We start from the raw sequence: 24,555 nt of genomic DNA, 5'->3' as shown, positions 1-24,555 counted from the left end.
GAGGGACTAGGTTTGAGCTTCTCCAGCACCTCAGTTTTCTCATTTCTAAAATCAGGCAGTTGGGCCAAATGATCTTTAAGGGCTCTTCCAACACTAAATTCTGTGATTGTCCAAATAGATAAACTTTTTTTAAAAACCTGACTGCTTTTCCTTTTCCAAATTTCTTTGTATCCTTCTCCTTCAAACCTAGTGCTCTCTTCCCTAGCAGTTCCGGCTCCCAAGCCAGTAGAAAATGCCATTATCTTCCCATTCTATTGTGTTGTTTGGATGGAGAAGCAGTCTTATATTTCTGTTAGGGGCAAGAGGTTAGATGAGACAGCTCCCTAAGGATTTTTCAATTCAAATATTCTCACAGCCTGTAGAGACCCAAACTACTAGAGGTTAACTAACCCAACCCCATTCCACGTCTTAAGGATCTAGTAGTCTCTAATGTATTTATTCCTTCCATGGGGAGGAGATTTCACCTGGATGTTCCATCATTGCCCCTTCTCATCCTATGCCAGTTTTGCCTTTATCCTCCATAAAGAATCCATCCTGCACACTGACTGGCAACCTTCCTATGTCTCAATGTAGTGCTCAGATGATCTGTGGTTATCTTTTACTCCTTGACTGGCCATCTTCTTTTTCTATTCATACAGTGCCTTGATGGCATCCTTTATGCCACTTTTTGTGTGCAAGTTACCACTGCTTATGTGATGAGGCAGCCTAGTGGTGCATGTTGCTGGAATTGGAGTCCAGAAGACCTAAGTTCAAATCTGTCCTCAGTTATTAGCTGTACAACATGGGTCAAGTCACTTAACCTCTGTTTGACTTCAGTTTTCTCACCTATAAAATGAGAATAATTACTCCAGCCTCTGAAGTCTCTTATAGCTCTGTAGAAATGTGTTGCTGCTGTTGACAGTGACAGTTGCAGTAATTTAATAAATGCTTGTTGAATTTTTTAAAACTTACCTTCTGTCTTAGGTTCTAAGTATCAGTTCCAAAGATGAAAAACAGTAAGGGCTGAGCAGTTGGGGTAAGCGACTTGCCCAAGGTTGTACAGCTAAGAAGTGTCTGAGGCCAAATTTGAAGCCAAGACCTCCCGTCTCTAAGCCTGGCTTTCAATCCACTGAGCCACCTAGCTGTCCCAAATACTTGTTGAATTAAATAGAAATGATGCCTTCTTTTTTAACTCTGCCTAGAAGGACCACCACTAAGAGAGCACCTTTAAATGAACAAAAGACAAAAGTTAGCCAGGAGAATCACCCTTGATGAAAATTCAGGCTAGAAAGACTGACCTCTGATCTGTACCACGTCTTAAGGATCTAGTAGTCTCTAATGTATTCATGTGGAGATGCTATGGTTGCTATATTCACACACACCCACACACCCCCACACCCGACCTAAGCAAACATACTATGAGCTAAGTTCTATTGTGGGTTCTAACAAAAAGATATATGTCTTGTTCTTCAGGGACATGTCTACCCTCCAAAAGGGGAGAATACAAAGACTCTGAGAAGTGGGGAACCACAGCTTTTTGTTTCTAGGATCCTGGCTTGAGTGCTAGAAGGAGCCTCAGAGGCTATTTGGCCCAAACCTCTCACTTTATAGACAAGGGAACAGATTTGGAGAGACACACAAGGCCCATCAGCACACACCCCAAGAGTTAACCACTAAGGGCTCAAGAAGGGCTCGGCGCCAGATTGTCTGGCATCTAACACTTTCCTACCCTGCCACACTGTCTGTCTAACACAAAAACACCACTGAGATCCCATGGTAAAGCACTTAGCACAGTGCTGAAAATGCACATTGTTTTCCTTTCCTAGTTTTCCAAAAGTCAAAGGAACTGGCTATGAGATTAAATTGAACTTCCCTGATCCATTCACAGGCCAGTAAAACTTGCTCCTCCAGGGAATTTCTCCTCTTCAATATCAGTTATTCATAGGAAGGGCATCTATATCAGAATAATTGCTTTTTAGCAACTTGCTTTAAGATAGACAATTTCATTATAAGTCTATCATTTCCTTTGCTTTAATTAATTGTATTTAACTTAGGAATTTAGCAGCAATTATAAAATGGTCTGTATAAATCTCAGGAGACAATACTGATTGTGGCTTCTTTGTGTTTGGACTTATTCCCTCCTCAGGTCCACACAGCATCTCTGGGGCCTCTCTCCCAACCAACTTCTGTTTGTTTCTTCTGCTGAAATGAGGCACGCCGTGTCTAAGAGTATTAAAAAGGACACAGATTTGAATCAAGAGACCTGACATTCTATCTCAGCTTTGAGTAGGCTAGTCACTTCTTCTCTGAGGTGGGCTTCCATTTAGGAGGATTGAAGGATTGTAGATAGATCAAAAGCTTTGTCATTGGCTAGTATGACATCATTGGAGGGAATTTTTACAACCTGATCTTATATTTCTCTTCATATTTTGACAGAGACCTTGGGCTCTTGAAGGCTCTGTCACAGAGGAGTTGAAAACAATATTAATAATAAGAATCACAGTATAGGCAGCTAGGTGCTCGGTGATTTGAGAGCCAGGCTTGGAGATAGGAGATCCCTGGTTCAAATATGGCCTCAGACACTTCCTAGCTGGGAGAACCTGAAGTCTCTTAACCCCAGTTGCATAGCCCTTACTGCTCTTTTGCCTTAGAACTGACTCTTAGGTCTTGATCAATGATACATGTAAAACCCACTGGAATTGGGTTACAGGAGGGGATAAATAAATGGAGGGGAGGGAAAGAACATGAATCATGCAACCATGGAAAAATATTCTAAACTAATTAATTAAATAAAAATTTCAAAATTAAAAAAAGAACTGACTTTAAGATGGAAGGTAAGGGTTTTTTTTTTTTTAAGTCATAGTATTGTAGGGACCCCTTATCTGAGGTTTCAGTTTCTGCAGGTCAACCTAAAGCCCTGGAGGTCTACTTTCAAAATACAAGAAGTCCTCCTGGAAGCATTGCAAGTCTGTGCTACAAAGCACCAGAAGTCTGCCCCCTAGTAGGGGTCTCTTCTGCTTTCACTATCACATTTTTAGGTTTGGTTTTGTTGTTGTTTTGGGGGTTTTGGGGTTTTTTTTGCCAGGGAAAGGGAGGCTTGAAGAGCTAAGTCAAAGGGCAGGAATGGGTAGAGAGAGCTCATATATGTGGGGTTGAACAGATGTTCCCTTATATACAAGGTTTCAGTCATCTGTAGCCATCTTGGAACATAGCCTTGAGGATAGGGACCCTACTATAATAATACTGCCAGGAAACACTCGATCATAAAAATTGAACACTTACTGAATGCCTAGCAAGATATGACCTGGGGTCTAGAATTACACATAAGCAGCTCACCAAGACCCCAAATATTCAGGAAATTTTAAATAATAGATTATACCCCAAGTTGACCAGATATGACCTGATTCGTTCTAACTGTAAAATAGCATTTTAAATAAGTGTCATCTTCCCAGAACCTCAAATTCTACAGGCTACATGGAACTAAAGAAGGATAGGTGTTTAGCTGAGGAGATCGAAGGCCTGTGGGTACAGGACTAGGCCCTGTTGTGCTGCCTGCTGCTAGGCTTAAGATGTTCTCAGGGAGCCAGCGCTACACAGGACAAGCTGGCTTCTTCATACTTTCTTTCAACTATAGAAAGTGGTTCTTGAATCCAGTTATGTAATACTTAGCAGACCTTTGAATATAAAAGAATGATTTACAAGATATTGACTCGTCCCAGGATCACTTCTCTCCAAACTGCCTCCAAAAGAGGTTAGAACAGGACAATAATATTAGAATGACTGAAATGAATATTTCTAGTGTTTAAGGTCTGCAAAGTACTTTCCACATATCTTATGGGCTCCTTACAATAGCCTTGTGGAGGATTGCCCCAAGCTACAATTTTCCTCAATTGGAAAATGAGCAAACTAAATTAATAAAACTGTCGGTCTTCCAAAGTTATTAATATCCATCATGATCATAACAACAACTAGAGAGTTGATTTTATAATAAAAAGGGTCCGTTGCCCATCTTCAAAACGTGTGCTAGGAAAGAAGGAGCTAACCTTTATATTTGTTGTTTGGCAATGCCCATGTTGTGTTCTGGCCAATGTAGCTAGAATTTATAACTTGAGCATCCCCTTTTTTAGAGTTGAAAGGAAAATGAGTAGAACCACAGCTGTGGTAGAGTTCTACTACTACTCTCTCTTGCACTAGACAACAGTTGACCAAAGACTCGTATAAGAAACAAAGGCATCTAATCCTCTCTCTCTATCTCTCTGGTTATATGGATTCAGGGAGAGGGTCTGAAACCAGCTTATGACCAATTCCACTCAATGCTCCATGGATACTGGTCAAGCCACCCCCCCACCCCCCCCAATCCCCTGCTTCCCCTGTAGGAAGAGAAGGGAGAGAAAGGAATCTGTGCAAGAACCTACCCTCAGTGAGGTTTATAAGAACCCTGGAACTCCCTCCACCAAGCAATCAGGGTAGCTAGAGGCAGCTTTAAAAAAGAAAAATCCTTGCCAAATGCCATAATTGGAATGTGGCCTATTTTTAGACATTCATTTCAGACCATGAGCTTATCTTCCTAGAGGTGATCTCAGTGGCTAAGAAGCATTCATCACTGAGGGGGATGTGTAGTAATTTCCTAATAATCACCAGCTCTGGCGCTGTATCATTGCAGTTATTCAAAGACCCTTCCGTATGTAGGACATTCAAATGCTGATCATGTGCATAGCACACAGAGCCCTCTGGGCTGCTTCTAGTCTTTGGGATCCTTTTACTTAGGCTTAGTTTTATTCCTCATGAGGGCTACTGTCAATTTGTGTTTTCCTACCTTCTCTCTTCCCCCCTCCCAGTTCCTTTCCAGGTCCAAGTTGTGTACTTCAAACTTGGATCAAAAAGTAGTTTCTATATCCTTGTATTCATTCAACAAACACTAAGCACCTACTGTGGCCTTAAGAACCCTGCACTGAAGTTCAGATACATCCCACCATGCAGGGCTCAGCAACTGTCTGTGTGTCTGTCGTACAAAGGCAAGGCAAGTTTTGCGGAGAGAACTCGGCTTGTCAACCAAGGAGGGAACAACGTCTGTGACCATAGAAACAAACGAAATTATTCTGAGATGTGAAGAGGCTCTTATCTATATGGGTGGAAGGAGTACCCACAGCAGTCAAATTATGGATCCTTGACATGGAATAATGAGCATGTGGGATAAACACTGTGTAGGGGGCCTGAAAGAGTACAGGATTGAGAAAGACACAGGCCATGCCCCCTCAGAGCTTAAGACCTGGTGGCCAAGAAGAAGATGGGACATAAATATGCAACAAATGCAAGGTAAATGTAGATTGTAGTATAAACTCTTTAGGAGGAGTAAACATTTGACCTAGGGCCTTGAAGAACAGAGAAAGATTTTAACCTGCAAAAGGAGGATGAGGATGTCCTCTGTAGTAGCAACATGGACATTTGAAGGAGGAGAGGTTTGAGGCGGGAAAGATAATGACTTAAGTTTGGGGCACATTAAATTCAAGGTGCTGATGGGACATCCAGTTTGTAATATCTAAAAAGCAGTTGGTGCTGAGGCACCATGACTCAGAAGAGAAAACCAGGCCTGAAATGTTCCTGAACATACCTTTCTTACTTCTTTAATGCTATGATGCATGATAGAGTGGAAAGAGAACACATCCTAGATCTGCTCATCATTGTCATTATGATCTTCAACAATTCACTTACCTTATCTGAGCCTCAATGATCTCCTCTGTAAAATGGAAGTGATGATTGTTTTGAAAAATACTCTTCCATCTCACTTAATATTCATTGCTATTAAAAATAATAAAAGCAAATGGCTTTTCTAATCCATTAATCATTTCTCAAGGAGAAACAAGGAATCTTACTTTCTCCAAGGACCAGTGTTTAGCGGAAAAATATTGGGGAGAAGAAAGAAGCATTTTAAAATTTTTGACCACACTTTTTAAGGATATATTTTAATGATATCTGTTATTCTTATGTCACCCATATTTCCAAATGTATTCCTTTCTTGAAGGAATTTTCAAAAAGAGACAAAAAAGTTTAGCAAACTAATCCACATAGAAAAAAAGTCTGACATCATATGCAATTTTCTAGCCAAGCTTGCTGGGAGGAAGCCTCATGGTATAATAGAATTCTAACTCATCATCTAACCTTTGGCCACTCGTTTTACTTGTCTGATCCTTAATCTTTTCTTCCAAAAAATGAGGCTGTTCAGCTAGATGGTCTTTAAGGTTCCTTTCAACTTTGTCATGGTATATGAAGAGGACCCAGGACAGATTCTCAGAGGATATCTATGGATCATGAACACCAGCAAAAGAAACAGAGCCAGGAGACAAAGAGTAGTGGCTTGAAGGCCCTCAGGAAATAAAGTGTTTCAAAAGTGTTAAATGCTAGAAAGAAGTCAAACTATGATAAGAATGATGAAGACGGAGCAAAGTCTGTGTTATTTAGCAATGAAGAAATTATAGGATGCCCATTATCACCATATTATTTAACTTTGTACCAGAAACACTAAATATTGCAATAAGACTAGAAAAAGAAATGGAAATAATTAGAATAGACAAGAATGAAAAGGTTTGGAAAAGTCCCTGTGGGGAGTGGGAGAGTTGAACCAGTTAGGGAGCTATTTGGAGGGATACTGTTATAATTCAATAAGATGAACTTGAGTCAGCACCAAGAGTCCCTGGGGCAAATTATGCCAATTGCTTCTGTATTCATTCTCTTTAATGGGGTTGTTCTTCAGGCTCAGACCTGGTCTGTAGATTGGACCCTTTCCTCTGGGCCTTGGACAGAGAGTTCCTAGCAATATTGTTGGAATTTAGAAGTGTGAAGCAACATGTTACTACTATTAGGTTTTGGGTAGACAAATGGACTAGTTGAGCTGAGTCTTAAGACTAAGTGAAATCCATAATTTCACAACAGTGTCCAAGAATAGACTCTGAAGCAAGCAGGGTCCTGGTTTCAGGCAGAAAAAAGTTGTCAGGCCATCAATGAGGGCTTGGGGGCAAGGGCCAGGGTTAAGTTTGTCACACTCAAAGGTTGTGCCATGACAGATGGAACTTAAGTCCATTTTTTCATCAGCTGCTCTGAGATCTATCTATGAGTTCATCCTTATTTGTCTCAGTTCTTGCTTTCTAGCTTCCATGGAATCAGAGTCAGCAGACTTCCTTAGCTGCTAGCTAGAGAATTCTCCATACCAATCCAGCTTTCATGAACTTCCATGAAATTTATAGATTAATAAATAGATAGGACACAAAGTACAATTATAAACTTTCAGAAATCATTGCTCATATTTTGGAAAGAAGAAAATATTCATGCTGTAGTGGTATGGACTTAGAATGATGAGTTTCTCACTAGACCTGGGTAAATCTGAATTGTTTCAAATACCATATATAAACAGTTCCCTTAAGGATATCAGGGTCCACTATAAAGGGGAAAGTGAATAATTAAGAGTGTTATGAATCACGGGGCAGCTGGGTAACTCAGTGGAGTGAGAGCCAGGTGTAGAGATGAGAAGGTCCTGGGTTCAAATCTGGCCTCAGACACTTCCCAGCTATGTGACTCTGGGCAAGTCACTTAACTTCCATTGCTTAGCCCTTACCACTCTTCTGCCTTGGAACCAATACACAGTATTGACCAAAACAGAAGGTAAGGGTTTAAAAAGTATGTTATGAATCAATTGTCAGATATAAGTATAATGAAATATTATTGTGTTAGAAGAGACCATTTGAGAGAAGCCTAGGGATGACTTATACAAATCGGTTGATGCAGTGTAAAATGAATGTAGACAGCGGGACAATTTATACACTAACAATTACACTGTAAAAAGGAATAATTTTTTAAGACTCACATTCTAATCAAAAGATGCAGTGATCAAAAGAATTGCAGTGAACCAATGAGAAAGCCTGCTGCTCATCTTCTAGAATAGGGATGATGAGCACAAAATGCAGAATGGAATGTACACAGCCAATATAAGGATTTGTTTTGCTTGACCATTGTGTATTTTTGTTAGAAGAATGTTCTTTTTCTCTGGAAAAACCTATATAAACTGATGCAAAGAGAAGTGAGCAAAACCAGAAGAACATTGAACACAGTGCAACCGAGTTATTCTCAGCAATGGAGTGATTCAAGACATTCTCAGAGACTCATGATGAAAAATGCCATCAGCCCTCTGAGAAAGAACTAATGAAGTCTGAATGCAGAGTGAAAAATACTGTATTTCATTTTCTTTCTTCTTTTCTTCCTCCTCCTTCACAAAGTGACTAATAGGGGAAAATGTTTTACATGATTGCATATGTAAAATCTATATCAGATTGCTTACCATCTTGGAATGGGGAGGACTAGGAGAAGGGAGAATATTTGGAATGCAAAATTTTAAAAATGAATGTTAAGAATTGTTTTAACATATAATAGGGTAAAATTAAAATATTGTTTTTTTAAAAATAATGGCAGGGGGGAGTAGAAATGAGAGTGAGACTGAAGAAAAGAAATTTCCCTCACAATCAAAGACAAGAAAGACAGCTTTGAAAGTTACATGTCGAATTCCTAGCATACTTTTATTTCTCTCTTCTCTCTTAGAATTACTACTTTATGTTGGTTCCAAGGCAGAGGAGTGGCAAGAGCTGGGCAATGGAAGTTAAGTGAAGTGCCTGGGGTCACACAGCTAGGAAGTGTCTGAGGCTATATTTGAACCCAGGACCTCCCCTCTCTAGGCCTGACTAAATCCTCTGAGCCACCTAACTGCCTCCTAGAGTATGCTTTAAAAGAAGGCAAACTATATATAGTAAAAATTCAAGGTTTCATATGCATACCTATCCTGCTCCCCATTGAGTATGGAAAGGTTCATTTTAATTATTGTTTTTAAATTCAGAATCAAAAGAAAATTAACAAAGAAAAGGGAAGGGATCTGTGGTTCCACTTTAAGATTATTTGCAAATTCTTCCAGGATCCCTTACTGGTAAGTAAAATAGGTTATCTACCAGCTGTTTGGTGAACATCTCCAATTCATCTCATTTCTCTCCAGCTTATATATAGCTGTTTCTATTTTAGCTACTGTTATACAATGACTTCTGAAAGAAGGGACTTTCTTTTTTTCCTTTCCTTTGAACCCCAGTGACTGACCAACACATGGCACATGATAAGTGCTTAATTAAGATGCCAATTGACTTGAGTAATAGTAAAGAGAAAGTATTAGCCAATCTTGAGGGTGAAATGTATTATGTGCTCATGTACCAAAGTTCCACCAGAGTGAAGACAAACAAGTAGACATTCCTGGGCACCCATTAGCTCTCTACTCTAGGACCATTTATCCAGATCTCCCTATCAAGAAGAAGCTTCTCTCCAAAATTCTATTCCAAACTTTTTCTCTTCTTCAGTAGCCTTCCTTTCTTTCTCAGCATTGTTATCAAAGAATTCCCAGTAGATGAGCTAGTAAAAGTGCTCAGATTATATCATGGATATATATAGCCTGAGAAAAGCAAGTGTTGAATTTATATCAGTGTTGTAATCCTTAATCATGTACTGCCCAGAAGACCTTCCTTGTGTTTTTGTTGAACGTTTCCAGAGTTGTTTATGGCTTCTCTCCCTTCTTAGATTGTAAGGTCCTTGAAGGATAACCAAGCATTTACTCATCATTATATTCCCTGGAGTAGTAGGCCCTTAGTAAATGTTGACAAGTTGATAGCTTGCTTTAATTATATATAGATGGGTGTTATATTTCTGCCCAAGGACAGCTAGGTAGCACAGTGCCAGGTGTCAAGAAGACCTTCATTCAAATCCAGCTGCTGACACTATCAGTGTAACCTTTGGCAAGTCACTTAAACTCTGTTTGCCTCACTTTTCTCCGCTGTAAAATGTGGATAATAATAGCACCTACCTCCTAGGATTGTTGTGAGAATCAAATGAGATAATATTTATAAACTCCTTAGTACAGTGCCTGTTACAAAGTAGGTGCTATATAAATGCTAGCTATTAGTATTATTAACCAAATAAGGGAAAGAATTCATTATAAATGAGAAGGGAAAAGAATAAGCATTTATTAAGCACCTACTACATGCCAGGTACTATGCTGAGATCTTTGGGTTTATCAAATACTGGATTACTGTGGTCATTTGCTTTTGTATGTTGTGTACCTAATCTGTTCAATTCATCAACCAGATGAATTTTATTGTTTTTTTTCAACTCTATAAAATAATTCTTTGGCATTTTTATTGACATGGTTATTTGGTTTTTTTAATCTTTTTGTGACTCTTAAAAAACTCTTTAATTCTTCTAGGAATTCTTACTGGGTTTGTGTCCAATGTACATTTTTCATTGAGGCTTTGCCTATAGATGTTTTGAGGTCACTGTCTTCCATGTTTCTTTAGCTTCTCTGTCATCATCCTAGATTTTTATGGTTGGGCACTTTTTTGCTGCTGTTTATTCATTCATTCTTTTTTTTTGCTTTGGATTCTGTGTTAGTGTTGTAGTCTTTTCCTTTCTGGGGATGGGGGGTAGGGTAGTGGCAGTATATGTCTTTCTGCTGCTTTCACAGCTCAGTCTGTAGCCTGCAAGAACCTGTAAAGACCTGCCAGTTTGGGTACTTCTGAGAGTGTAATTCAGGGCAAGTAAGTTGTGGTCTGTTCATTGCCTCCTGATCTAAGTTTTGCAAGTTCCTGACCCAGGCTTGGGTCTGTTGGTGCAACAGACATGGTTGAGTTTCAAAGACACTGTTGCTGTTCAAAGACACTGTTAGCTTATTGGGAGGTTCTGCAGATTCAGAGCAACTGAACTGCTTCCTCCCCTTGGGTTTTGGTCTCCTGCCCTGATTGATTCCACTTCAGGCTTCTGTACAGGACCAAAGGTTAGAATTGAGTCTCCAGTCTGCTGCAGCACACACCTCTGTTTCCTTCCTTGACACATAATAGGGTCTGTTTACTTGCAACCTCTCCCTTCCACCCTGGCGCAGTGACTCAGAACTGAATGAGTAACGTAGCTTGCCAGATGGCCCCCATTCCTGCTCCTTAGACCTGGGACCTCTTCTGCCCTAATATTCAGTCTCAGCTCTCTTTCTGTCCCTGGACACTGCTGAGTTTTCTGCTTGTGCTGGGAACTCACCCCACCCCAGCATCTCACTCTCTTAAGTAGTCCTGGTCTGAATAAATGACACATGGTCACTTTTTCTTTGCTTTCCCAGTCACATGTTTTCTAGGTTATTGTGGAAGAGATGTGCAAGGTCAGCTTGGTAAAAATACTGATTCTTACTTCACCATCTTGGCTCTGCCCTTGGATAGGTAGCTTTTTAAAGGTCACACAGGTAGTAGCTATCACAGGTGGGATTTAGACCGAGGTCCTTTGACACCAGGGCTCTTTCTACTCTGGTGAGTGAGGCCTGGTGGTTTCACCAACTATTCCTCTGGTTCCAGCAACCAAACTTTGCCTTAGGATCCCCTCCCAAAGAAAGCAGTCTGTCTGCCTCTAGCCTGGTAAAAGGCCAATTACAGGAACATGGCAGTTCCCCAGACTGAAGGCCCCCTCCTGCCTTAAGATTCCCAAAAAACCTTTTCAGCATCTGTCCTTTGACTCTGGCTTGGTGAGCTGATTAGCATGCCGGCTCTAGAACATACTGTCAGTAGGGCTCAGTCTTCTAAGCATTTTGATAGTAATATAAAAAGCTAAAGGGGAGGCAACAAATAGAAGGTATCGGATGAGCTCAGAAGTCTTTACCTGCATGCTCCGTTTTTTTTTTCCTTTTGTTCCAGAGATCATTCTGACAGAGCTCAGAGGAGCTTCTTCTAAGAAATTTGATTCATATTATCCAGGAGATGACAAACCTAGTTCTAAAAATATCTCTTCTAGCATATGATGCAGGTAGCTGTTTCCATGACAACTTGTTCCTTTGAAGGATCCTACAAATGAAAGAGCTATGGGCTAGAACCTTCACTTAGGAATTCTAAGAGGAAATGCCTTATAACACCATTCTATTTGATTCTAAGTATTCATTAAGTTTCTAATCTATGCAGTGTACTGTGTTTGCCACTGGGGGGAGAGAAGAGGAAAAATAAGACCCAATCCCTGCCCTCATTAGAACTCATCATCTACTGGAGAGTTGGGAAAGAGATAGCATATCCACTTGTGCCAAACCAAACAGGAAAAGTACATGAGAGAGGTATGAGCAAAAGACCATGAGGGCTGAGGACAGAGAGATCACTTCTTTTGGTTTGTTTGTATCATTAGCACTACCTTACTGCTCCACCCTTAATGACAGTCAGAAAATGCCTCATTTTGCTCCTATAGTCAGTTGCCTTTCCACCAAAGACATACTCTTCGTCATCAATCTCAGATTATGATTGACTTATTACATTGGTCAATGTTAAGTCTTTATAAATTGTTTTTCTTTATAATGTTATAATAATTGTCTAAATAGGTTTCTTAGTTTGACTTGCTTCACTCTCCATTGGCACAGACAGGTCTTCCCAGGAGAAAAAGCATTTCTAACTGAGCAGATCATTGAAGACTTCCTGAAGCAGTTGGTATTTGATGAGAAGTTCAAAAAAGAATGGGATCTCAAGAGGAGAATGGGTTGGCAAGGGTATTTGAGGCTTAGAAAATAAAGAGGTGGTGTATAGATAGGCAAACATGGAATACACACAGAAGATAGGACATCGTTAAGCTTGCCTAAAATAGAGTAGATGAGGAAGAACATTGGAATAGAAGTCTAGAAAGAGAGATTGGGGGAACTTAATTAAGGAAAAGAAAAAGCATTAATCTCTTAACATGTAGCACACAAAGTATGTCAGGCAATGTGCTAAGCAGCAAGGAACAAATACAAGCAAAAGGATAAGTAAGCCAGTGCCCTCTAGCACTTTACATTATACTGGGGGAGCTATAAAAGCAGCATGACTGTGGTGGGGAAAGTAGTACCTAGTGCCGGGAGAGAGTGTGTCAGAGAGTTAAGAAAGTCAGGAGGGAAAAAAGTTTGACCAGCCTGATCTCCTTCACAAAGTGGAAGTCTCAGAAGGAGCTCACTAGTGAGAGAAGGAGCCAGGCTTAGGAACTGATAAACAGGAGAGGAACGTCTTAGGATTTGAAATTTAGAGGTAGAAGAGATGATCATCTTGTCCAACTCCCTCATTTTGCAGTAGAGGATCCTGAGGACCCAGGAACCTAGGTAATTTGCTCCCAGTCATGGTGGCAAAGCAAGGATTCTAAACTAGGACCTTGACTCCAGCTCTCTCACTCTGATCCAAGGTCTGAATTTGGCAAGATTAATCTGTTAGCAAAATGAATGACAAATTAGAGGGAGACAGGCTACTGAGGAAGCTTGGGGATGGTTTTTGTACATCCTGCATGGTGATAGTAGGAATAGAAAAGAAAGAAAAGCAAAAGAGAGAGAGATTTGATTTGACCTAAGGAAAAGAACCCTGGGTTCTAAGTCAGAAGATTGGCTTTCCATCCCAGCTCTACCACTTAATACTCCTGACCCGTAGCATCTCTTAGACTCAGTTTCTTCATTTACAAAACAGGGAGGGTGAATGAGATGACCTCTAAAGATTACTTTCCAGCTCTTCATCTGTGATCCTATGTGTTAAATTCAATAAGTATGAATGCCCATTGTATAACTGGCCCTCTATTTGGTGCCATGGAACATATCTAGGGAATTGAGAATGTAAGGGCAAACCAGTAGACAAGCTTTGGAGCTAGTGGGATCAGTGAGATTCACAAGGACTGTGCATTCTGTAGTTCACCAACACTTTTCTGAAAGGGATTGAGGCAGAGAATTTCCAGACTCTTGGCAATGCAGAGTAGAGTCAGGAAGTATCCCACTTACCCATCTTCAGCATTGGTGTTGGGATCTACTGCCATTCTGCCCAACTTCATCTACTCTGGCTAACAAATTCCTATCACCCTCTTACTCTCCCAATCCTTGTGATACATTTTTTTTAAACCTACTACCCCAGGTTCTACATCCCATTCTCTCTTCTTCATTCTCTTCAACCCTACCTCCCACCTCTTGTTCCATTACCTTTTCCATTGTGCCCTCTGGAATTCCTGTTTCATAGCTGGTTTCCTTCATTTTAGACTTATTTGTGCCTCTTACATCTTCTGGTACTCACAGAAATGTCTCCCTCCAAATGACATGGCATTCTTACCCATTCTTTCTAGTTTTGATCGTATGTATACAGTGGAGGGTTGTAATACTCCATATTCCCCATTGCCACTTCCAAACTCTTCCCTCTTCCACTGACTCAATAACTTTTCCTCCTTTGAAGTTAATTCATTCCACATCTGTCACCCAATTCACATTATGGTAGCTGTATCATCAGTATTATCTACTGATTCTGAGGACTTTCTCCTTCAGTGAGTTAAGTGCCTGGTTCACAATTTCTCCTACCTCACCTCATTCAATGGGATGTCGACATATATATTGGTGTTCCCTGAAATATCCTAACTTCCAAATTCCTCAAAATCTTCAACTCTTGTGACCACTCCTCCATTCTATCTCAGGTAAGCAAAGATATGGTCATAGCTGTCCCTGACCTTGTCATCATCTTTTCCATGATCAAGAACTTTTCACTTCCTTTATCTGATTATAATCTTTTCTTTTTGCATTTCTTCTTTTGCCTTATCTAGCCCTCCTAAACCTACTCATCTTCACCAAGACCTCTCATCCTTTCATTCCTCAGAACTTGGCCAAAGCTATCACCTCTGCTCTGGCTATATACTCCTTCCCTCATAATTTTAACCCTTTGAGGAACTAGCTAAACCATACACTATTCTCTGCTCTTGAATCCTTTGTTCTCATGTCCTCTTACCACTCCTACTTTGCCAGGCCGCAATCCTGAATTGTTTCTACTATCCTTCACTTTTGCTCATGAGCTACTGAATGAAACTGGAAGAAATCCTCAAACTATGATGACTGGATCCATTACAAACTTGTTCAGGCTAATTTAAACTAAGTTCTCACTTCAACAAGGCAGTCACACCACTCCTTCCTAATTGATTTCATATTTCAGGCATCACAAAAACTGTTCTTCTCTCTGTAATCCTCCCATACCACTTTTTCCTCCCACCCCCATCTACTGGTGACTTTGCCTCATACTTCACTGAAAAAACTGGTTGTCTTCATTGTTACCTCTTATACCCTCTCTTCATCTCATATCCTTTTGACATCATCCCCCCACTATCTCATATCCTTCTGAATTTCTTCAAACTCCTTGTTTAAGACTCCCCAAGTCTACAATTTTTAGGGTCATCTTTGAGATCTCTTTCTTCTCTCTCTCTCTCCCTCTCCCTCTCCCTTCCTCCCCACATACACTCTCTTCTCTCTCTCTCTCTTCCTCTCCCTCTCCCTCTCCCTCTCCCTCCCCCTCTCTCTTTCTCTTTCTCCCTCTGTCTGTCTCTCCCTCCCTTTCCCCCTCTCCCCTTTTCTTCCTTTCCCCCTCTCTCTTTCTCCTTCCTTCCCTCCCTCTCTCCCTCTCCCTCCCCCCTCTCTCTTTCTCGCTCTTTCTCTCTCTCTGTCTATCTGTCTCTCTCTCTCCCTTTCCCCTTCCCCCCCCTCTCATATAGAAGGTTTGTATATACTTATATGCATCCATGATGTCTCTTTGGATAGAATGCAAACCCCTTCAAAATACACACTGTTTTATTTCTGTCCTTTTTTCCTTCAGTCAGACACACAAAACCTAGTGATTAGTAGGCATTTAATTAAATATTTTGATCAATTGAGTCCATATTCAGCTAAATATTAGGCATATGAATAGAGAAAATCTTCTCTGAGTCTCAGTTTCCTTACCTTTAAAACAGAAATAACATAATAAACATTTGCTTCTCTATTAGAATTGTTATGAAGAAAAGAGAAACTGAGACCCAGAGAAGCAGCAACTTAGCAGAAGTGAAGGACTCAGCCAGGACTCCAGCCCAGGCCTTCTGCTTCACATATAATGTCTAGAACAATAAGAAGGGACAATGCCTAACAACCCCAGGCCTGACCTATATTAAGACTCTATTAGGGGTCAATTAGATGATTCAATACATAGAGAGCCAGACTTGGGGACAGGAGGTTCTTGGTTCAAATCTGGTCTCAGACTCTTCCTAGCTTTGTGACCTTGGGCAAGTCACTTATTCCCCATTGCCTAACCTTTCCTGCACATCTGTCTTGGTACCAATACATAGTATTTATTCTAAGACAGAAGGTAAGAGTTTTGTTTAAAAAGACTCTATTAGAATCATTGAATTTAAAGATCATATAATCAAATCTACTCTTTTTATTGATAAGGAAACTGAAACTCAGAGAATAAGGGTGACCTGCCCAAGGTTACCCAAGGAACACACAACAGAGCTTTGGATATGAACCTTGGGGCTCCTTTTTCTAGACACAGATGAGTGTGCCTTTAGAATTGTCCTTTCTCTGGCCAAAGGGCAGTATTCTGAAAGGCTTTTCTCTTGGGTTGGATTCCAGGAGTCAAGCACAGGAAGGAATAGCTTGAAGAGATGGCATGAGGGTGGGACTTTCAAGCTACACCCAGAAACTGGATAATCGGCCCAGCAGCAGAAACGACAAACACAGGCTACATACAAAGAAGGACCTGTGCAGAGGACTTAGAAGAGAATATAGCTCTGTGATGACAATTTGAATCCATAGGCCTGCTGCTGGCTAGAGAGCCACCCCTCTCATTCTTTCCTTTGACCAAGTAGTCTTGGTAGGTTTGAGGTTTGAATGTGGTCCAGTGATAACCGTGGAAACCATCTTTCCCTCTCTCCTCCCTGCACAGATGACTCTGGTGATGAGGAGGTACCCACCCATTCTGACAAGAGTGATCTGCATAACACCTTAAGCGTTCTTTCGGGCAAGTTGGACGACCTGAGCATATGCAATGACCTTATCTCAAAACATGGGGCAGCTCTCCAGAGGTCGCTGAGCGAGCTGGAGAGCCTGAAAATACCTGCCGAAAGTGGGGAAAAGCTAAAAGCAGTTAATGAGCGGGCCACCTTATTCCGGATCACCTCCAATGCTATGATCAATGTAAGTGCCAACCCTACTTTCTCCCTTCAGCACCTCTGACCCTGGCTCCCCACCCAGGACTAGATCTGGCAAAGAGTAATATTAATATCTAAAGCATCCAGTCAGAGAATATACCCTGATGATAGTTAATGTTCCCAGGGAAAGTTGGTGCGCATGAACAAAACTTGTATGGGACACGTAACTGGGGAGAGGTTAACCTAGACACGTGTGCACATGAGCGCATGGACACACACAAATAGACACAGTCATTTGTGTGTCTTTTTTATCTTTTGTTTTTTAAAACAAAAGGCTAGATTTGAACCCAGGATCTCCGAATTCTAGGCTGGCACTCTGTCCACTAAGCTACCTAGTTACACCATGTATATCTACTTTTACATTATTTCCAAACCTGTGACTCTCTTCTGTTTACTGTCATTTTCTCAGCATAAGGTTTTTGACAAGTAAATATTTTTAAATGCCTATTTTTTAAATTTTTATTTTTATTGTCCTGCAAACTTCCTTATTGGTCATTGTTGTAAGAGCAAACTCATACATAACCCAAACCATAAATACACTGATGTGAAAGACAACACCAACAGTTCTTTCTCTGGAGGTAGATAACATTCCCTGTCATAAGTCTTTCAGGATTGTCCCAGATTATTGCAGTGCTGAGAATAGCCAACTTTTCACAGATAATCATCATCCAATATTGCTGTTGTTGTGTACAATGTTCTCCCTATTCTGTTTATTTCTCTCTGCATCAGTTCCTGCAGATCTTTCCAGCCTTTTCTGAAATCATCTTGCTTATCATTTCTTATAGCACAATAGTATCCCATCACCAACGTGTACCACAATTTGTTCAGCCATTCCCCAATCGATGGACATCCCCTCAATTTCCAGTTCTTTGCCACCACAAAAAGAGCAACTATAAATATGTTTGTATAAGTAGGTCCTTAACCCCTTTCACCTCTTTGAGATATAGACCCAGTAATAGTATAATAATAATCGAATTGAGATTTGATTGAATTCTAATGTGTGAATTCTAATGATTGAATTCTAATCTCAGCTCTGCCACCTCTCTATTCCTTATGTGACAAATCCCTTTCCCTCACTGAACTATAGTTTCTTTATCTGTAAAAGGAAATGGATGGACAGTCTTGGACCCTTTTCAACTCTAAATTCTATGATGAGGATGTTTTATGCCAGAGAAACAAATCTAATATCCTTGGGCTCTATAGTATATAGCCCAAATGCCCTGATCTGCCACATTGGACCTAAATATGACTTCTACAGCCTTCGTTTGGATTCTTCTAGAAGTCCTTTTGGACTAGCCTTACAAGCAAGATCCTGGTATGGGCTCTACCAGTGGGAGATGGGATGTAGTTTCTAGTCTCTGATTAGAGAAATGCTGTCATTCTATTTCACAAAGTTTTAGGAACTTTAAATGAAGTCACCTCATGGAGAGTGTTAGCCTAGAAATACCTAGAGGCAAGTCCCACTTCCAAAACGTACACGGTATATGAACTTGGTTGTTGTTGTTTGTTCAGTTGTTTCAGTCATGTCCCACTCTTCATGACCCTATTTGGGGTTTTCTTGGCAAAGATATTGGAGCAGTTTGCCATTTCCTTCTCCAGCTTATTTTCAAGATGAGGAAACTGAGGCAAATAGGGTGCAGGTTCACACAGCTAGTAAGTGTCTGAGACCAGATTTGAACTCTAGAAGATGAGTTGGCCTGACTCCAGACCTAGCACTGTGGGCATTGCAGTATCACCCTAGCTGTCCATAGTTAAGGAACTAGCCAAAAGCAAAATATTCTCAAATGTTCAAATGAGAAGCAGGAAGGAAGAATTCAAAGGAAAGGAAGAAAGAGTAAAACCTAGGACCAGGGACTGGGTAAGGAGAAAAAAAAAGAACTACAACAGAGAGGAAACAGACACTTTCACTTAAATGGACACATGAAAATTCCAGCTTAACTGTATAGAGGAAAGAGGGACAGGTTGAAGGGAAATACAGAATTGACAGTCATGATTGGGAATTTGAATTCACTCCAAATGACAGTGAATTAGAACACAGAATTCTGCAATGTGTTATTTACAAGAAAATCCACTTGAAAGACAAAGATTCATACAGAGTAAAAATGAGGGGCTTGAGAAGAATGTATTGTGCTTCAGCAGGCTGCAGTTAAGATTCCAAATAATACTACAGTAAATATAGACAGTGCAGCTAAGTGACACAGTGGATAAAACAGCACATCTAGAGTAAAAAAAAAAAAACCTGCATTCAAATCCGGCCTCAAACATTTCCTTGCTGTATAACCCTGAGCACAAATTATTTCACCGTTTGCCTCAATTTCCTCATCTTTTACATGAACTAGAGAAGGAAGTGGCAAACCTACTGACCCAAATGAGATTAAGACAAGTCAGACATGACTGGAATGACTGGACAACAATCAAGAATATAAACAGGACAAAAGGAGATAAGTAAGGAAAGTATATTCTATGCTCAAAGGCATCATAGATAATGAATCAATATCAATACTTACATAGTATCCAAATACTTAAGGAAATGTTCATGAAATAAAGGGAGAAATAGATGGTAAAACTATAATAGTGGGAGACCTTAACATATTCCTTTCAAATCTAGAGAGATCTAGCCAAAAGATAAACAAGAAATTAAGAGCCTAAACTGAACTTTTAAAAAATGAGAGATTCCTGGTGATTACTGAATAAGAATAAAAAGGAATTTACATACTTGTTGGCTGTACATGGCATTTTTGCAAACAATATACCAAAACTTATGTTATGTAGCTAAAGCAGTTGTGAGGGGAAATTTGGTATCTCTAGATAAACTCCTTTTTAAAAAAGAAAGAACAAATCAATGAACTGTACATACAATTAAAAAAAAAAACTTGTACAACAAATCAGAAATCTCCATCTAAATAACAAAGTAGAAATTCTGAAAATTAAAGAAGATATTACTATAAAATTGAAAGCAAAAACACCACTTAATAGGAAATAGGAACTAATTTTTAAAAAATACTAATAAAATAGATACAAATTAGTAATATAGTTTATAAGAGGAAAGTCAAATTTTTAAAAATGAAAAAAAGAATTTACATCAGTTGAAGAGGCAATAAACAAAACTATTAGAAACTATTTAGCACAATTAATGGACAAAACTAATAATTAGAGGAAAGGGATGAATACTTCCAAAAGTAGAAGAAACAGACCATTTAAATCACCCAGTATCAGGAAAATAAATTGAACAAGCCATAAATGTACTCTCAAAGAAAACCCTCCTGGACCAGATGGATTCACAAGTCAATTCTGTCAAACATTCAAAGAACATTGTGTTCCATTCGTAGCACTTTCACTTGAATGAAACTGTTGGAAGCCAGCTTAGAGAGAGAACAGTGCCTCATGTAAAGTTCTCTAAAGGAGCTTGGCCACTGCTGAGTTTGTTAATCTACAGCTGATTCCTTGTCAGTCTCAGCTTTCTCAGCCTCTCAACAGTGTTGGGGTTGGTTTTGGTTTGGGGGAATTCTGCTGTGTACTGGAGAGATCACTGGATCTGGAGCTATAGCAATGGGCTCCTTTGGAGCTCTGGGCCTTGGGCCTCTTTTCTTTCTATATAGGCTCTGCTTTCTTAGCTCAAAAATCCTCAAGGTGGGGCATCTAGGTAACAGTGGATTGGGAGCCAGGAAGGTCTAGGTCAGTAACGGCAGCCTTAGACCAAGTGCCATGCCTGCCCCCCCTTCCCCCACACAGGGGAGGGAAAAAGTGCTTCCATTAGACTGTTGGACAGAGGGGTGGGTGAAGTAAGGAATGTCCTCAGCAAGTGTAGAGAGCAGGAGGGGAATGGCCCAAGAGCCCCAAGAGCTCTACTGTCCATGAACTGCCCACCTTACCCCTTGCATGCTTCCATTGGACTGCTGGGCAGAGGGGTGAGTAATGTGAAAAAATGTTGTTAGGCACGGTGGAGAGGGGGAGAGGAACACCCCCACCCAAGTTCCTCTGCCTTTTTAGTAATGAACTGGGTGGAGGGAGGGGAGGGGATCTGTGTGCCCACAGAGAGTGCTCTCATAGGTTTGCAATCACTGTCCTCTGACAAATCTGGCCTCAGAAACTTCCTACCCATGTGACCCTGGGCAAATCCAATCCCCATTGTCTAGCCCTTACTGTTTTTCAACTTTAGAACTGATACTTAGTATCAATTCTAAGATTGAAGGGAGAGGATTCTATTTTTAAAAATGCTCAAGGATGTTGGACTAGATCAGGATATCTTAGCTTGTCCATAAACTTGTAGTTTTGTTCTTATATTTGAAAATTTCATTTCTATACTAAATCATTTCCTCTGTGTTTCATTTTATGCCTTAGGCTTTGCCAGACTGCCAAAAGGGTCTAGGTTCACCATCTCAGAGTCATCTTTGACTTTTCCTCTCCCTTCTTATTCATTTAGTTGCCAGATAGCATCACTCTGACATGTCTTTCTCATCCCCTTCTCTTTACTTCCATGACCCCAAATCTCATTGTGAGCCTCGTCACCTCTTGCAGACACCTCCTCATTAGACTTGGCACTTCCAGACCCTCGTCTGTCTACTACATCCTCCAGCCAGCTAGTTCTTAAGCATGGAGTGCTGTGCCCACACCTTGCTCAGAAACTCTGAGGCTTCCTGTCACCTCTAGGATGAAGCACTACCTCCTGAGTCTGGCATTTCACAGTCTTTCATAGGCTGGCATACTTTACTTCCCTCTTGTGTTCTGTGAATGCACTCCCCACTCCCCACTGTGTCCTAGAATCCCTGGTTTCCCTTCAAGGCATTTCCTGTGCCTGCAGCATGAGGAAACCTTTTTTGGCCTCCCTTGTTACTAATTCTGTCTCTCCCTGGATTAATGCATGTACACATGCCTACTTGACTGAAGGTAAACTCCAAGAAGGAAGGAGTCTTTGCTGTTTGTTTCTGCTTTGTCTTTTGTATCCCCAGCCTCTGAGCCCTGGTACATAAGTGCTTAACAGGTATTTGGTAGATTGGATTAGACTGATCATCATGCTATAAATTCCATAATTCCAGACTCTGAAGAAATCATTATAGGTTATCCAAGAGGCAATAGAGACAGAGTAGGCAACAGCATTATCAGCAGAGAATCCCACATGAGAATTAGCATAAAGAAGATAGCAGAAAAGAGCCAGTGGTCACTGAAAAGAGAAAGTGAACCCCAGGGTCAGAGAAGAAATGAGAGATGACTGACAGCCAGCCAGCCATGTTCCTGACAGTATCCAGACAAAGTGAAGGGAGTTAGAGTACATCAGGTGGAGTGAGAGTCCCACAAGAGCAAAAGGTGCACATCAGCTATGATCTGGACCATTTCTGTCCATTTACACCTTTGTGACATCTCTCCAGTATGCCTCCTTCTGTCTTCTGATCCTGCCCTCAGCCTCACCCCTGCTGGTTTACTGCTATAGCCTGTTGGAGAGCCTGCCTGCCTCTGGTCTCTCCTCACTCCAGCATCCAAAGGGATCATTCTAAAGTATAGATGTGCCCACGTCCCCCCAAATTCCATCAGTTCCAAAGGCTCCTTATTGCTTCCAAGATCAAATGTAAACCTTTTGTGTGATTCCTAAAGCCCCTGATAACCTGGCTTTTTCTCATCTTTCTGATCTTGCATCTTACTCACCCCCATGTTCTCTGGGATCCAATAACACAGGCGTCCTTGATATTTCCCCACCCAGGCATTTTCATTGGCTGTTCTCTTTGCCTGGAACTGTCAACTTCTTCATCTCACCTCTTGGCTTCTGAATTTCAAGTCTCAACTGAAGTCCCTTCTTTTTTTCAAGAAAACTTTCCCAGTCCTCCTTAAACTTAGGGACTTCCCTTTGAGACTATCACTTATTCATGCTGTATATATCTTGTTTTACATAGTTGTTGGTATGTTGTCACCCTCTAAGCAGCTAAGTGGAACAGTAAATAGAATGCTAAGACCTGTCTGAGCTCAAATCTAGTCTCAGACATTTCCTAGCTTTGTGAACCTGAGCAAGTCACTTAACATTTGCCTCAGTTCCCTCAGTTATAAACTGTGGATAATAATAGCACTGGGGCAGCTGTATGAAGTGCCAGGCCTAGAATGCAAAAGACTCATCTTCTTGGGTTCAAATCTGACCCTAGATATTTGTTAATTGTGTGACCCTAGGTTTTCTCATCTAAAAATCACCTGGAGAAGGAAATGGTAAACCATTCCGCTATCTTTATCTAGAAAACTGTAAGAGGGTCACAGAGTCAGACACAACTGAAAACAATTCATGAAAAAAATCTGTCCAGTCTGCAGTAAAACCATTGATGGAGAACTTTGAGCCAATAACCTTTCAGTAAATGGGACCTTAGTTCTTCCTCCTGATCTGAGATGCCCCCTTGATCCCCAGTACAAATTTTATAACCCTCAGTTCCCAGATTGTTCAGTACAGAATATAGTTGGTGATTACATAGTCACATTGGAATCCCACTCAATGTTGAGCAATAGAAGGGAATGACAAAGGGTTGAGGGACTCCTAAAAAGATATGGCTCATGTCCACTCACAGAATGGGCAGGATATACACCTGTCACTGACTAAGGGTCTTAAGATGGGCAATGGAATGCTTATTTCCCCAAAGTGGCTGAGAGGGAAACATCCGAGGTCCAAGTGATATCCCCTTCCTCAGGTTGGCATTACTTAGCAGGCCACATTCCACAGGGTTGGAAGGCCCCCAGAGAGGGCATTTGGAGGTTAAATAGGTGCTCTCGTGCCTCTTAGTCTGCTGTTTCTAGCCCTATCTTCCTTTACCCTAATGGAGTAGAATATGGATCAATGTCACTATATGCAAATGGGCATATTGAATAATCACAGACATAACCCCTCTAAAACTGAGAGATACTGACTGGGAATAAACTAGGGGTGGATCATGGATCAGTCAATCACTTTTCATAACAACTGAAAAACAAGAGTAGCCCCTATCTCCCAAGGTCGTAAAAATCAAATGAGATTAATATTTGTTAAGCGTTTGGCAACTACCTGGGTTCAAATCTGGCCTCAGACACTTCCTAGCAATGTGAACCATAGCAAATCACTTAACTCTGTTTACCTAGCCCTGGCCACTTTTCAAACTTAGAGTTGTTACTAATACAGAAAGTAAGGATTTAAAAAATATATATTTTACATATAATGGCATATAAAAGCATGCCTATGTATCCAATACCATATATACATATATATTTTATTACTTGTGTGGTAGTATTGAAAACATGGTATTGGAAAAAAAAATAATTAAACAAGCATGAACTATATTAATTAATATAACAAAAATATTGCCCATGTGTCATTCAAAACCCATAAAACTTAACCTTGGCACCGAAAAGTTCCTGTAAGCCTCCAAAGGATCCTTTTAGGTGACTGACATCAGCACCGGAATGGCAGTCAGTCCCTTAGATGATTCTCAGCTAATCTACGCTTCAGTTCAGAGGCAGAGCAAGAGCTTTTAATTAATTCAAGGCCACATATCACACCACACATTCACCACAATTTGAATTATTTTTCTGGGTTGCTATGGAGCTTTG

General features: G+C 40.5%; 1 protein-coding gene across 9 annotated transcripts in view; it reads left to right on the top strand.

The window, feature by feature from the left end:
* OSBP2 (oxysterol binding protein 2) overlaps positions 1-24,555 on the top strand; it is a 384,108-nt gene that overhangs the window by 289,364 nt on the left and 70,189 nt on the right. For 7 of the 9 annotated variants that reach the window (XM_056821479.1, XM_056821478.1, XM_056821484.1 and 4 more), the window contains one exon: positions 16,740-16,990. In XM_056821479.1, the coding sequence (XP_056677457.1) occupies positions 16,740-16,990 (251 nt within the window). Of the gene's footprint in view, positions 1-2,148; positions 2,291-11,989; positions 12,134-16,739; positions 16,991-24,555 lie in introns of those variants that run through there. The other 2 variants (XM_056821483.1, XM_056821485.1) reach the window with 2 other exon arrangements.

This window comes from Monodelphis domestica, chromosome 3 (assembly GCF_027887165.1).
Source record: "Monodelphis domestica isolate mMonDom1 chromosome 3, mMonDom1.pri, whole genome shotgun sequence".
Lineage (NCBI taxonomy): Eukaryota > Metazoa > Chordata > Mammalia > Didelphimorphia > Didelphidae > Monodelphis > Monodelphis domestica.
Note: the sequence above shows the minus strand (reverse complement) of the source record. Positions and strands in the feature narration are given on the sequence as shown.